At 28.4% G+C, this 14,228-nt stretch overlaps 2 protein-coding genes and 1 long non-coding RNA gene across 6 annotated transcripts in view; 2 read left to right on the top strand and 1 right to left on the bottom strand.

Moving 5' to 3' along the window:
- Window positions 1-2,568, top strand: part of LOC103569332 (uncharacterized) — a 27,908-nt gene extending 25,340 nt beyond the window's left edge. For all 4 annotated transcript variants that reach the window (XM_053739680.1, XM_053739681.1, XM_008546586.3 and 1 more), the window contains one exon: window positions 1,980-2,568. In XM_053739680.1, coding sequence (XP_053595655.1) covers window positions 1,980-2,314 — 335 coding nt within the window. In that variant the 3' untranslated portion in view covers window positions 2,315-2,568. The remainder of the gene's footprint in view (window positions 1-1,979) is intronic.
- Window positions 2,569-8,398: 5,830 nt separating this feature from the next.
- LOC103569333 (cell division control protein 6 homolog) lies at window positions 8,399-12,565 on the bottom strand. Its single transcript, XM_008546588.3, has 5 exons — window positions 12,203-12,565; window positions 11,761-12,124; window positions 9,809-10,708; window positions 8,910-9,121; window positions 8,399-8,824 (listed from the first exon to the last, which is right to left on the bottom strand). Exons 2-5 carry the CDS (start codon window positions 12,080-12,082, stop codon window positions 8,591-8,593), a joined length of 1,668 nt encoding a protein of 555 aa, XP_008544810.1. The 5' UTR covers window positions 12,083-12,124; window positions 12,203-12,565; the 3' UTR covers window positions 8,399-8,590.
- A 577-nt stretch (window positions 12,566-13,142) lies between these two features.
- Window positions 13,143-14,055, top strand: LOC103569334 (uncharacterized). Its single transcript, XR_548916.1, has 3 exons — window positions 13,143-13,272; window positions 13,666-13,749; window positions 13,882-14,055. It is a non-coding gene; the product is annotated as an uncharacterized LOC103569334 (long non-coding RNA).
- Window positions 14,056-14,228: the final 173 nt, after the last annotated feature.

Below are 14,228 nucleotides of genomic sequence, written 5' to 3' on the forward strand. Positions count from 1 at the left end.
TTATTTTTCGATTCTACTTTAACTTGCTGCCCATCTATAAAACAAAAAAGCCCCATAATAAATTTGTTCTAAAAAATTCGTATTTTTTTCCCTTATTATCGGGGAAGAATATTGATTAGTTATTTCCATAATGACTTTTCATAGCAAGTACTCTTTAATATTAACTTGACCGAGAATATAAATTTTTCAAAGCTGATAATCATAACGTTGATGGAAAAAATTATTTTTCAATTTATAATGGAATTTATTTTGAACTGAAAAAAAAAAAGCGGGAATTATATCAAAGCTCGTGATCAATAGATTCCTGTAATACATTTTTAATGACGCAAAAAAATCTAATAAAAGCTAAAGTATGCTCTTGCTATTGGAAATATCTTGAAAAAATTTAAGACGCATTTAAAAAAAAAAATTACCGGAAAGAAAATTTTAATTTTAATTTTAAAAAATAAATAAATAAATTTCTGTTAATTACGAATGTCAGCATTGAAAGACAATTAAAAAAATTCGGACACAATTGGATTGTAATTATCAACTCACATGTCATGAGTTATTTTTAATTACTATTTTTAAATAATAAAAAATAAAAACAATTCAAATTTCTTTGACATCAGAAATTTAGTACAAATAATCTCATATTAATTTAATCAAAACAATGTCAGTTTCATTTGACAAAGTACCTGAGCAGCATTCTCGTTAATCTCATTTCTAAAAAAAAATTTATATATATATATATATATGTACGAAGTATATGAAGAACAAAAAAGTCTGTATGAAAAAACTGCAAACGTCAGTAAATTCATTATAACGAGATATTTTTTATCCTGTCGTCAACACCGGAAACTCGTTTCTCACTCTCTTATATGATTTTTCATTAAGCTGCAGAATTTCCACTAGATAATTGTGACGCTAATGAACGTATGAATCTAACAGAGCACTCTAAAAAAAAAATTAATTCCCACGTATCAATATGCTGGTTTTTTTCTGTGTAACGATTTGCGAATTATTTTACAGTAAATTAATAATTTAAAATGATGATCAAAGAAACTACTAATATTATATATGAGTAATATATCGGGATCGTTGGTGCAGTAGTCGGAATTTATTAATAGCCGATTAACGTAATAGTATTAATGAATTAATCGTGGATTGTTGGGTGCATATAAACTCGGATATTCAGTTTCGACTAGCCGTCATGAGCAAATTGGCGGTTTGGAGATTATAGTTTATGGTGATCGTCAGAAAGCCTCCGACAGACGTTTACTCTGTGATGCTGGTCAACGGCTACCCGACGGGAACGTTCGCGCCCGAATGCGGTTTAACGAACCGCTTTCAAAATATATATATATATATATATATTCGAATAGATACGTGCATGTGTGTCTATCATATCACGATATAAACATTTATTACATACATACTCTGTAGGATCTTAGTGATATATATATATTTATATATATATGTCTATCTTTTGAATGAGTATATGCGGTCACTTGACCAGTTAAACTAATTACTCAATCGGATAATAATGAAATAACTAATTGCCGACACAATTTGCTGGACATTTTAAAAAAATTCAAAATTTTGCGGGAAAAATATTTTAAAATTTAGGGTAAGAGAAGTTTAGTTTATCAGCGCATTTTCCTTATTATCATTAGTAATTTGTTTGAAAACTTGAAAATGAAATAAAAAAATATGATTTTAAAAATTAGTATGAAATTTATAATTTAATAAAAAACTAAAAGTTTAATATAAAGTTATATAAGTCTTTCATTCAAGCATTTCAAATAGACTTTAAATGCAAATAACTTTAAAACTATTGTACTGAATCATTTAAAATTTAAATCTAAAACTCACTTATTACAACTAATATATAAAGTAGTAAAATTCAAAGTAATGTATATATGTATAGACCAGTAAATAATAATAATAATAGTAATGAATTGTGATAAAATAATTAATAAAAAATTTTGTATTAACAGGATCACTGATCGGGAAAACTTACACTCAGTTCGAGGGGTCAGTCCTCGTGATGAAAGCCGTTGCGCAGCATGTACTCTTGACATTTTGTTCGGAAAACATTGACTACCAGTTATACTCGATTTTAATGGGTCGTCAGCACATTCTCGAGAAGAGCAGCATCACAGGCATCCACAACCTGTTGAAAAGACGTACGCTACCTATTTCAAGTACCAGATCAACCTGCGCAAAAGGTCGAGGATCAGCCGTCTCTCCTGCCAATGCATTCAAAACCACTCTGATTTTATACATTCTGTTTACCATTAGCTTTTTTATATCAAACCCCGAACGCCATTGAATCCACGGTATTGAAGATTAGATAAAATTTAAACTTATGCGTACATATAAAATCGACTAGTCCGTAAGATAATTATTCTTACAATAATTATTTTAAAAAATAAATAACAAGCGGTCAAAGGCCTTTTTGGAAAAGGCACTGGACTCTGGATCTCACAGGTTTGAATCCACCTTAAACACAGCTATGTGTAATAAATTTATTAATATATTAATTTATGTTATATTATAAATATATATATATTAAATTTAATTAATTTAAATTATAATTAATAATACTTTAGCTAAGTAATATTTGCACATCTCATGTGCAAATGCTCGATGTTACAATATTATTGACATATATATAATATATATATATATATATTATTTATTATAGTATATATATGTACAAATAAGATGATAATAAAACATGACTGAGACGTTTATTTATTATATTTATTCTATAATAGCTTATGAAAACATATATATATATATATATATATATATATATATATATATATATATATATATATATATATGCTGTAAAAAATTTTGAGCCCGTGGTGTAGTAGAGATTTGGTATTAAAATTTTTAACAGCCGGTGTCATTGTATATTTATATATATATATATATATATATATATATATATATATATAGATTTATAGTACAATGTAATATCAAGAACTGTTGTACTATTGAAGAAGTGAATTATAAGCTTGAGCGCCTTGAGAGTTAACGTATAAACAGGACAGTTAAGTAAGTTTAATAATTAAGGTTAATTGTATGATTAACCCTACCCGGGAAAAATATATCTTGAGTTAATGATTTAAGACGTCCAGTTGTTTATAAGAGACTAATATACAGTAATAAAATCTTGACACTTTAAAAATATGTGTTAGGGTGACAATTATTTCCCACACTTTTGGGATGAGAATGAGAATTTCTATGGGTCGCTCAGAAGTTTCAATTTAAAAAAAAAAATTGTAATAAACAATTTTATCTAAAATTCAAATTTACTTTTAGTTTTAAATTTTTTCCGCATAGAGAAATTTAGAGGCCCGGTATTTTAATAGAAATTTAAATATTTTGAAGTGGATTAATAAATCTAAAAATTGTAGAAAACGATTCATATATATATATAGATTGTAATCATCACTTTAGCACTGGAAAACACAGGTAGTAAAAAAAAATTTTACTTTACTTTCATAAAATGAAATCACAGAGACTTGGAACTGAATCTTTTTTATTTTTATTTTCTTTTCACAGTTTTCTTTTGTATGGGAGTAGACTGTAGGGTCTCGAATCGAATGACCAAAGAAATAGAAAACGAACACAAAGGAGTACGACTCTATGAAACTAGCTTCTGCCGTTTCCATCACGAACAAGTGAACCTTCAACATATACATACAATCAATATCTACATCTATATCTATATATTTTGTCGCTGTACTCCTGTAAGAGTATTGAAGATCCAAGCCGATTCCCATAAAAGTAATAATGGGAATAGACTAACCGAAAAATAGTAAAGAAGATGAGTTTACTCTCGACTTAAAACTCTTAAAACTCCTGACAGTCATGGAAGAAACCGTAGCAACTGCTCTAAAAACGTATACGACTGAAAGCCGCCGCGATCCCTTGTTAGTTCTTTTAATGCTTTATCCCCTAAAAGTACCTCCAAAAAAAAAGGATAATAATAATAATTCATAAAGAACAGAGCGTTAAGCTTTAAAGTCACTGTCAAAGGCCGCTTCTTATCTTTAATTATTCGGTTAAGTTAATAATTAAATGCCCTTTCGAAAGACGCTCCTTCTTTTTATTAATCAATTTAAAATTCCCCTTTTATTTTATAACTTAAAATAAATAAAATTTTTAGGAAATAAAATCATAAGAGATATTAGTCAGTGGTCTATAAGGTAAAAAAGCTACACAACATTTTAAATTCTTGCATGGCTTTGACATTTCAATCTCCCGTTAAATATAAAAACTATAAAAAAGAAAAAAAAATTTTCAAGTCATCCTATACTTAAATTAAAAACAATAATAATAATAATAATTTACTGTAAAGAATCGGGAGTGAATTCGGAGTGATTACGGATTTAAATCTGAGTTCACTTGAAATTTTGAAGTTTTTACAAAAAATTACTCTACATATGGGGTAAGTAGGGTTATTTTTCAGCGGAGTGAACTGATTTTTATTTGAACCCACATTCACTCCGATTCGGAGTAAATTTCATTCTTAAGGGAGTAAATGAATAAACAGTCGTCGACTTCACATTCACTCCGCATTTAATTATGGTTTTATTTAACTGTGGAACTCCATCACTCAGAGTTCCAGAGTTAAAAAAAAAACTACCCTGCTTATGGAGTACATAGAAAGCTTGTTTTTTCAGCAAAGTGATTTGGGAGTTTTCTAGATTTTATTTAAATTCGCATGAACTTCAATATTGAAATAAACTCTGCTTCGGAGTAAATTTCACTTTGATGAGAGTAAATAAATAAACATCTACTCCATGTTTACTCCGTATTCACTTCGCAAATTTTTTACAGTGTAATAATAATAATAATAATAATTTTGTATAAGTTTAAGAGTAATTAAGGTCAAAAGGTAACCACTTCCTGTTTCAGTATAAACTGATTAAATTACCGAAACAAGAGAATAGACAGCAATTACCTCATTTAATTTAATTGCCATTTCTCGAGCAACTAATATATATTATATACTAGTGGGTGTATATATTCCTTGTTTGTATCAACCAGTCCAGTATTCAATACAGCAATATATTGTAGTACTCACACGGACAATGTATTTATCCAGGATGCCGCAAAAGCTACATTACCTTTAAAACGCATGACAGTTTACTTTAATAGCAGAGTATAAGTAATTGCAGTAGTCTAAAGGAATAGATATACAGATATATACTTCCGCCAGAGGCAACTTTCAGTGATAAATAAAAACATTTTAAAGAAAAAAAATTAATTAAACACTACAGTGTGCACCTGATGCTGACAATCGTTGTGGTTGATATATATATATGTATGTATGTGTGTGTATATATGTATAGATATGTAGTTGAAAGAAATTAATCATGCCTTTTACGCAATTTACTCGTCGTTAATCTTAACGCTGAGCATTTAATAATTTGAAACCTTTCATTTTTGAGTAAAAAACATGAAATAAAAAATTTTTATTGTTTGTTGGATCAATAAAGATTATATGCATATCACGAACGTTCCATGTTGAGTATAGTATCGCGGGGTTGGCTGGAGTAATGTTCAATCATGCGGAATATATTTGCTGGCGCTGTGAACAATTTAATTACGCGGTGACGAGGAAAGCTTTAACATGCAAGTTTTAGTGTGGAAATAATTTTTTTTTTTTTATTAATAATTTAAATTTAAAATATTGAGATGGATGTTTCAAATGGAGACCAGTCGACAAGATGAATTACAGAATAATCTATACTCGGAATTGTGAATCTTCTTTGGGTATATATATGTATATATATTATATATATGGGAGAGTGGATGAGTCAGGAGAGCTAGCTGTTCTCGAGCACGTGTTAGTTGAGAGAACAATATCCACAAAACCGAATAATCGAGTGGGTGGTCCCGAGAGTTTGTAAATTGTTAGAGGACAAGTACGTGCTATGAGATAGTGAGCAAGTATAATTTGGGACGAGGATATTGCTGATGCTGATAGCTTAGATGCGAAATTCAAGAAGACATTTATGTTTTTTTTCACAACTTTCTTTAAGATTTTCACTCAACTTTTCGATTTGAAAAATAATTTTTCACGGGATCTAATTTTTTAAAATTTTAGATCAAAATTTATATTTAAATCCCAAAAGATTCATAGAAATTTTATTTTACATTAATATTCGACACGAAATTTTTGTAAATTTTTTTTTTGCTTCAAACTTTTTTTTTTTTTTTTTATAAGAACTTGCTCGTTAATTTTGAATTAAAAATTTCTTTTTTAATAAAATTGAAAATTTTAAAGCTCATAATTTTAGTTTGTTTAATCTTTTATTTACATAAACATACATCAAGATAATGAAAAAATTATTACTACATGTCTGAACAGAATGCAGAATTTACGTCTCTGTAGATATAAATTATTTCTTCCTGAGATGACATACACGGAAAAGGCGTAAGAAATATTTCGAGTTATAAATTAAAGACAAAAATTTTCATAAAACTAGAAAAAATTTCTTGACACAAAAATTTTTGTTTTCTATTTCCAATAAAAAATTTTCCAGGCAGTCAAAATTTTTTACTCCAAGAAATCCTTTTTTCTGTACACTAGAATTTATTGTACAATAATAATTTATATATATATATATATATATATATATATATATATATATACGAAGTTTTTTATTGAATAGCCAAATTGCAGTACTTTGAAAAAAAAAAAAAAAAATATAAACCCATTAAAAAAAAAAACGCTAAGTAGTGAAGTAAATACAACAATGCTCATAAAATAGTAATGCACTCATTTCGTCTCGTAGACAGAGCAATTTTCTCATTTGTTTCCCTTTAGAACTGTGTTTATGTATAAAAGACTGCAAAACAACTTGGCCTGAGTAAAAAAATCGCGTGTATTGTTATCAAGCAAACTAAATTTTTAAAAGTTTTTTAAAACAGAGGAAAAAAAACTTTTAAACTATTTACTTTTGCCATCTACACACCCTTACATCCACCCACACATATATTATGCATTCTTATTTATTCAGTGGCTGAAGTACGAGTAATTGCGATTAAGATAAGCGGCTACTTTTATAATTATTTAATTACACTGATAGTTTAGTGCAGACAACTCAAGTATGCAATTGTCAAGGGATAATATGATTATTATAAGGAATTATTAGCAATGCATGTAACGAGGCGGTGAATTACAGCACAATTAGTACGGCAGAATATTTTAACAGAAGATTGTTATGTATAAGCCGGAGTTAAGTATTGTTCTGTGAGCAACAATCCAGTTTAATTATTATATTCTAGCAGAGTAAAAGGCTGCCGTAAGATCGCAGAGATCGTAAGAGCAGAAGCAATTTGGAGTAAGACTAGTAAAATGTATCTCGTTTAGTCTGACAGTCTGACTACTATATTCCTCTTATATTTATACATATTTATAAGTACTGCAATCTACAATGTCGCATGTTGCATGTAATATGTACACATACATTGATCAAATAATTTGTGCTGAGACCGGTGAGACTAGAGCAGAGACTGGAAATAATGCAGATTAAACACAGCTGGAAAAACGCGCTCTAAATATTTTACAGGTAACTTTATACTTTTCAAATTAATGTATAATAGAGATTTATAATAATTATTATTATTATTAGTATGTATGATTCGTGGTGTTGATAAAAATTTATAATTACAGTGGAGGTCTGAAGATGAACATGGGATCACAAAATATTACTGAGTTGGAAACTTTTGAGCTGGACCGGATGTGACGGGCAGTGTAAAAAATTTGTGGGAACACGGATTAAGTGAGGAGCGGATGTGTATTTATTTTTAATCCTGGAGTCAAATTTACTCCGGTGGAGTTTATTTTGATGTGAAAACTCTGACAAATGCAGATTTAAAAAAAATCCAGTTTACTCCGCTGGAATAAAACTCCCCATTTACTCCATAAGCGGAGTAATTTTTTAAAAATTCTAAAACAGTGAATTCTGAATGAAATAAAATCCGAATTTACTCCAGATTTTTTAGTGTAAAAAAAAAATGATTAAATATTTGCTAGTCATTTTTATAAATCGATACTTAAATATTGTAGATAATTTAAAATCTCATTAAATAATTAATTAAATATCTTGTCAGTGTAGAGGAAAAAAATACTTTGAAGTATTTGAATATAGATACAAATACCAGATATTTATTTATAAAAAGTTTAATGGAAGTTTGTATAAAAAAGTTTAAAGAAAAGAAAATAAATTGAAAGCGCTAGTTCACTGCTACAAGTAAATTACCAACTTTTTTAAATTATTTACTGTACGACTAAATAATTATTTGGACAAATAATTGATTAACTTTTAAAATATGACAATTTGAATTTTTAAACGCTGGGTAATAAAAATAGAAAAAAATTCCATAGTTACGTAATTAAAATAATTTATTGATTAAAAATTCAGTCAACATGCAGTTAGTCATTTAAATTTTGGTAAATAACAAACATGTAAATAATTGTAACGTTCCATCCATTCAGATCGTCGTTAAAAACATAAATATCAATGCGTTTAAATAAATATATCAACAATTTAATCTATTAATAGTTATTTAAATAAAACTACAGGCACGTCGTGTCGTTAATTATCTCAGCCATCATTTTTTTGTCCTGCAGAGCAGCCTCCAGCTCGTCTTGGTCCCACTGGAGACTCACTTTCGACAGTCGCGGCTCCTTCTTTCCTACTAGACGTAAAATTCCACGAGTCTCTATCAGCGAGCAGACTCCGACAAACTCGGACACATCTACCGCATGGATGTTGCGCTTCTTGCATACTTTTCTGTAGACTTCATGCAACTGTAATCAGTTCAAATATTTATTAATTTATTTATTATCAACAATTAGCAGAAAAATATATTAGTTATAGATTTCGAGTATTTACCTTACTAATAGTAACGTCTTTATTACGGCCCTTATTGAGTATAAGCATCAGCGAACACAGTAATAATTTTTGCTGTAGCGGAAATGTGTCTTCTTCATACTGTGCTATATTTTGTGACCCACCGTACACACCATTCAGTACAGAGATTACGTCTTTTAAATCAACTGGTTTCTCGTCAATCGTTTGCTTCTTTGGACTGCCGCCATTATTACCTAAATATTTAAATAATAATTATAAATATACAGACAGTAATTATCGACATTCTAATCTAAAAATAAATTCAAGGCATTTTTTAAAATAATTATCGTTAAAAAGTGTTATGGTTGACATGACTCTCAAGTTCTCGTTTATTTGTAACAAATATAAACTCAAGGTTTTTTTTAAATGTCATTATGACAAGTACCAGAAAAAAAAATCATAAAATCTCAGCTGCCTGATTTTTCTTTTTACATTAAAAATAATTTTTCAAATTCCAAGGCAAGGGAAATTATAATAATTAAATACTGCCTTAAAATAAATGATTACATAAAAAAAATTAATTATGAAGAAATACATAAACAATTTTTTAAGTCATATATACATATATAATACATATATACGTTGTAAAAAATCGGGAGTAAATTCTGAGTGATTATGGATTTTATTTAAATTCGAATTCACTCCGTCACTTAGTTCCGGAGTTTGAAAAAAAAAAAAAAATATGGAGTATGAATAGAAGGAAAGTTTTTTTTTCCAGCGATTGGATTTTATTTAATTCCTTAGAAATTTGTTGAATTTCATTTTTTTTTTTATATAAAAATTTTGAAACATTAATGAGTTATCAAAAGAATGCCTGGAATTTATTTTTCTAAACTAAAATAGTATCAGCAAATAAAAATAATTAAAAAATAAATGCTTACAATTATCAACAGCAGGCTTCAGAACGGAATTCTTCTGAGTCTCGGCAAGTTCAACAACACGTCTACTTAAATCTAAAGCTCTTCTAACGTCCCCAGAAATAGCGGCAACTTTAGCAGCTAGCATTTGCATAGCGATCCCCGTGAAAACATCCGCAACGTTGGCTTCCTTCAACCTCTCGGCAATTATATTGACAATCTGTTCCTTAGTATAAGGGGCGAAATGCATCAACTTGGGTTTCAATTCGCATCTTGCTTGCAGACGAGGCAAAATTCGATCCGTCAGATCCAGCGCGTTGGCAATTCCGACGAGTAGCAGTTTAGAGTTGGCGATAGACGGCCACTCGAACACTGAATACAAAACAGACTGACGTTTGCTTTCCAGCTGATCGATTTCATCAAGAACCAAAAGAACCATTTTGTGGGACGACCTTAGATATTTTTCGATCGCCGCTTTGCTCGCCTTTTCCGCCCTGGGTGCTGGTATGTTCAATTCTTGAAGGATCTTCGTGTAAATAGTGCCCGCGGACTTTATCGACGTGCAGTTTACGTATATAATTTTGAATGATGATTTGAATTCAGGCTGCATCATTATTTTTGACAGGCTAGCGGTCTTTCCAGTTCCTGGAGGTCCGGATATGTACAGAGACCCGGACGACTCGTTGTTCAGGTGCTGCTTGATGTAGTTCCGCAGCTCAAGAAGTTCAGGTTCACGGCCCGGAAGACTTTCAGGCACTGAACTGTGCAAAGCTTTTCTTGCATTTTGGTATTTTTCAGCGAACAATTTCTTTGGCGCCAAATGTTCTCGTGTTGTCGGCGATGTTAAAAATAATTTGTCTAGTAAAGTTGATGGTGTCTTTGGTGAGTCGGGTTTCCTTTGCTTTGGTGGTGATCTCAGTTCATCTAAAAATAAAAAAATTTTAATTTTAATTCGTAGATTACAAAATTTTAATGTTTATTTTTTTTAATTTTTTATTATGAAGCTAATAATAATTTTTTTCTTCAGTTATGTGAATTAATTATGATATTAAAAGCTTGATAAATTAATTCTCAATTATAAATATTTTTTAATTATTACTTTGATTAATTTATTACCAAACTTGATTTAAAAAAAAAAAATTGTAATGAATATAATCAAAAATGAAAATTCTGTGATATTTATAATTTTACAATATAAATTTAGATATCATAAATATTTAATTAATTTTAAAAATTCATAACTCATAATATGAATATCAAGGAATAATTTTTTTTTTAAATTCCTTATTAAACACAAATTCAATTTTCTACTTATTACAAAAATTTATAATTTATTCAACAAATCGAACATGCAAAGATTGCAAAAATTTTACACAGTTGGTTAATATTTAAATAAATTTATAATTACAATTGCTTATTAATTAGTCTCGTGCTCCTCAATATCTTGTCATTTAAAAATTAATCTCCCATGAAAATTATCGACTAATTGATTTTCTACTGTCCTAATTGAATTCTTTTTAAAAATACAAGACTTTTAGAAAAGTAATTACTGAGTAATTATACGAACTGATAAAGTCATTTTTAAATTATTCAGCATGATTGCAAGTAATTGTTAATGATAACAATAATTATCACTTCAAACAATTGAAATAATCACTCGCATTAATTATAATGTTCGCTGGCAAAATTTATGATATCGATAGTGATAATTCAGTCCACATACAAGTCAAGAAATGACTCATTGGTTATTTAGATTCAAATTTAAATAAAAGTTGTAATTAAAAAATTTAATTTTTCTAATTACTAACTCTAATTAAATCTGATTGAAACTCAATCAGATTTCGATCAGATTCAATCAGAATTGCTCGGGAGTGTCTCAGAATCCAATTAAATTTCAATCAGAAAATAATAAATTTTTTTATCCAGATTTCTGATTAACTTCCAATCAGATTCAATAGTTTTTAAATAATTGTTACCTTTATCATCAGAAGCTGATGCTTTACGTACTCTCCTAGCCCTGGTACTTTTAGGTGTCTGCGGTGCTGCATTTTTACTGGGAACATTGACACGTTTACGTGTAAGTCGTTTAGAATTTTCAGTATCAGAGTCCGAGTCATTATCAGATTCACTGCTGCTAATTGTCATTATTTTTTTGACTTTAGAAACGTATCTGACACTCGACGGCGTGTTTCTGATGGTAGCGTTTGAAAAATCTTGTTTTCCATCTGCATCCTTTGTGCCGTAAAATGTTAATTTTTTAGTTATTGGAAATTTTATTGTCGTTTGGACACTTGTCATTTTTAATTAATTAATTAAACTATTAATTAAATATCTCGGTTTCTGTAAAATAAATAAATAAATTTTTAATTGATGGATATTTGAATTGCAGGCTTATTTATCAAGACGTCAGATTCTAACCTTTTAATAAAAATTAAACGCACGCATAAACGAAAGTAAGACTTATATTTAAATGTAAAAACATATAATGCTCATTAAAAATGATTAATCAAATTTTTTAATTATTTTTATCCAATAGAGAAATTACTGTTATCAATTGTTTCGCAATCTGCGATTTGACGTGCGAATTTTATTTAAATTATTTATTAGAGCGTGAAATAATTAATTATTCACTAACTTTTATTTAATTAACCACTGAAACCACTTTTATTTACACTTGTGATTAATACTTTATTTAATTAATTATTAATTATTGCGGATAACCAAAATGTGCGCCGCAACAGGTGACGACTTACGAGTAAATGACGATTCGACAATGAAAGCCAGTAAGCCGAGTAAATATTGCGCGGGAAAAAGATAAAACGCGGGAAAATAAATTAGAATTTTTTCATTTTTCTAAGAGATGTCGGCACTTGTTGTTGTAAAAAGTGCGCGGCTTTCAAAATTTACCAATAGATGACGTCCTATCATTTTACTGAGTTCATTGTCATTATTATTATCAACTACTAATTTAACTTGTAATTTATAATTTTAAATAATTATCAATTTTGTTCGACATTTAAAAAAAAGGTTTTTAAAATTTTAAAAAAGATGGCGGCTTAACTTACAAAAATTTAATTATAATTATATTAATTAATTGTCATTTTCAACAAATTAATTACAAAAAAAACTAAAAATATGCATATATTAAAAATTTTTTAAATTACAGGCGCAATTTTTCAAATTTTTTTTTTATTATTGATTTTTAAAAAAATGATTAGACGTCAACTTGAGTATCGGAAATTTGGTTAGTTTAAATTTAGCGGTACCGCTATTTTGTTTTTAATTATTGCGCATGCGCGTGTGAAATCTCGACTCCAAGTGGCACAAAGTAGAACTAGCGAAATAACTTTCCGGGTTTACTGCGACTACCATTTCGTTCTTTTCATATTGGTTGGTTGAAGTAAATACGTGCGGATAAATTTAATCCGTAGTAATCGAGGAATAACTAGAGTTTTCTAGATTCCTCATCATCAAATATGAGAGCTAAGGTAATTGTTAATTATTATTTATATTTATTTATTTGTCATTTATATTTATTTCACTACATTTTTAACTGTGTTTTCATTTCTCATGCTCTTGTCCATCACAAATTTTTGTTTGTCCCAAAAAATATTCCATTCATCCGCTTATAATTGTCATTAATTTTTCTCCAATCAGTTTACAATTAAAATCAATATAACTAATCAATAATTATTAAATATTTCATTGAAAAAATATAAAAACAATAGTCATAGCTAACTTTTTTTTTTTTACTGATAAATCTGTCTGTTTATTTTTCAATGACTCTAGTAGCAACAGTTAATTCCTTCTCTTTAAACCTAGTGCTTGTTAATTACTATTATTAATTAATAAACTAATTAATTTTTTATGAATTATTCCAGTGGCGTAAGAAGCGTATGCGAAGGCTAAAGCGTAAAAGGAGGAAGATGCGTGCGAGGTCTAAGTAAACTGGATCTCAGTATTCTGTAAGTATTCATTTTTAAAAATTGAAATAATTACTTGATTAAAAATATCAAGTATTTGAATATTTCTCATATATATAAATGAATATTTAAAATGAGCAGTTATTTATTTGTTTCTTATTTGATTTTTTTCAGCTGCTTGATTGATCATCACCACCACCGATGACCACGCACTTGGAATTATACAATTTTTGAAAATAAAAAAAACAAATTTTATAAATTTTTTGTATTTTTAAACATCATTCATGCAGAGGATATACTTTCCATAATTTTATCTTCAATAAAAACATTTATTAAAGATAAATTTTACTACACGTGTTCACTTTTTTTAAATTTATTCCTCATTATATTTAAATATAAATTGATATCTATATAATTAGCAATAAGTTTTCGGTCATAATTAATATTTAAGTATTAAAATCTCATTTTACATGAATATTTTTTTCATTTACAAGAAAAACACGTGTTTTGAACATAACCTT

Source organism: Microplitis demolitor, chromosome 5, assembly GCF_026212275.2.
Source record: "Microplitis demolitor isolate Queensland-Clemson2020A chromosome 5, iyMicDemo2.1a, whole genome shotgun sequence".
NCBI classification, from domain to species: Eukaryota; Metazoa; Arthropoda; class Insecta; order Hymenoptera; family Braconidae; genus Microplitis; species Microplitis demolitor.

Bases quoted from the DNA above. Each gene is read 5' to 3' on its own strand.
- LOC103569333 (XM_008546588.3), bottom strand. From the start codon at position 12,082: ATGACAAGTGTCCAAACGACAATAAAATTTCCAATAACTAAAAAATTA. The intron at 10,709-11,760 runs GTAACAATTATT...TTTTATTTTTAG, and splicing joins ATCAGCTTCTGATGATAAAG to ATGAACTGAGATCACCACCA. The intron at 8,825-8,909 runs GTAAATACTCGA...AACTGATTACAG, and splicing joins AAGACGTTACTATTAGTAAG to TTGCATGAAGTCTACAGAAA.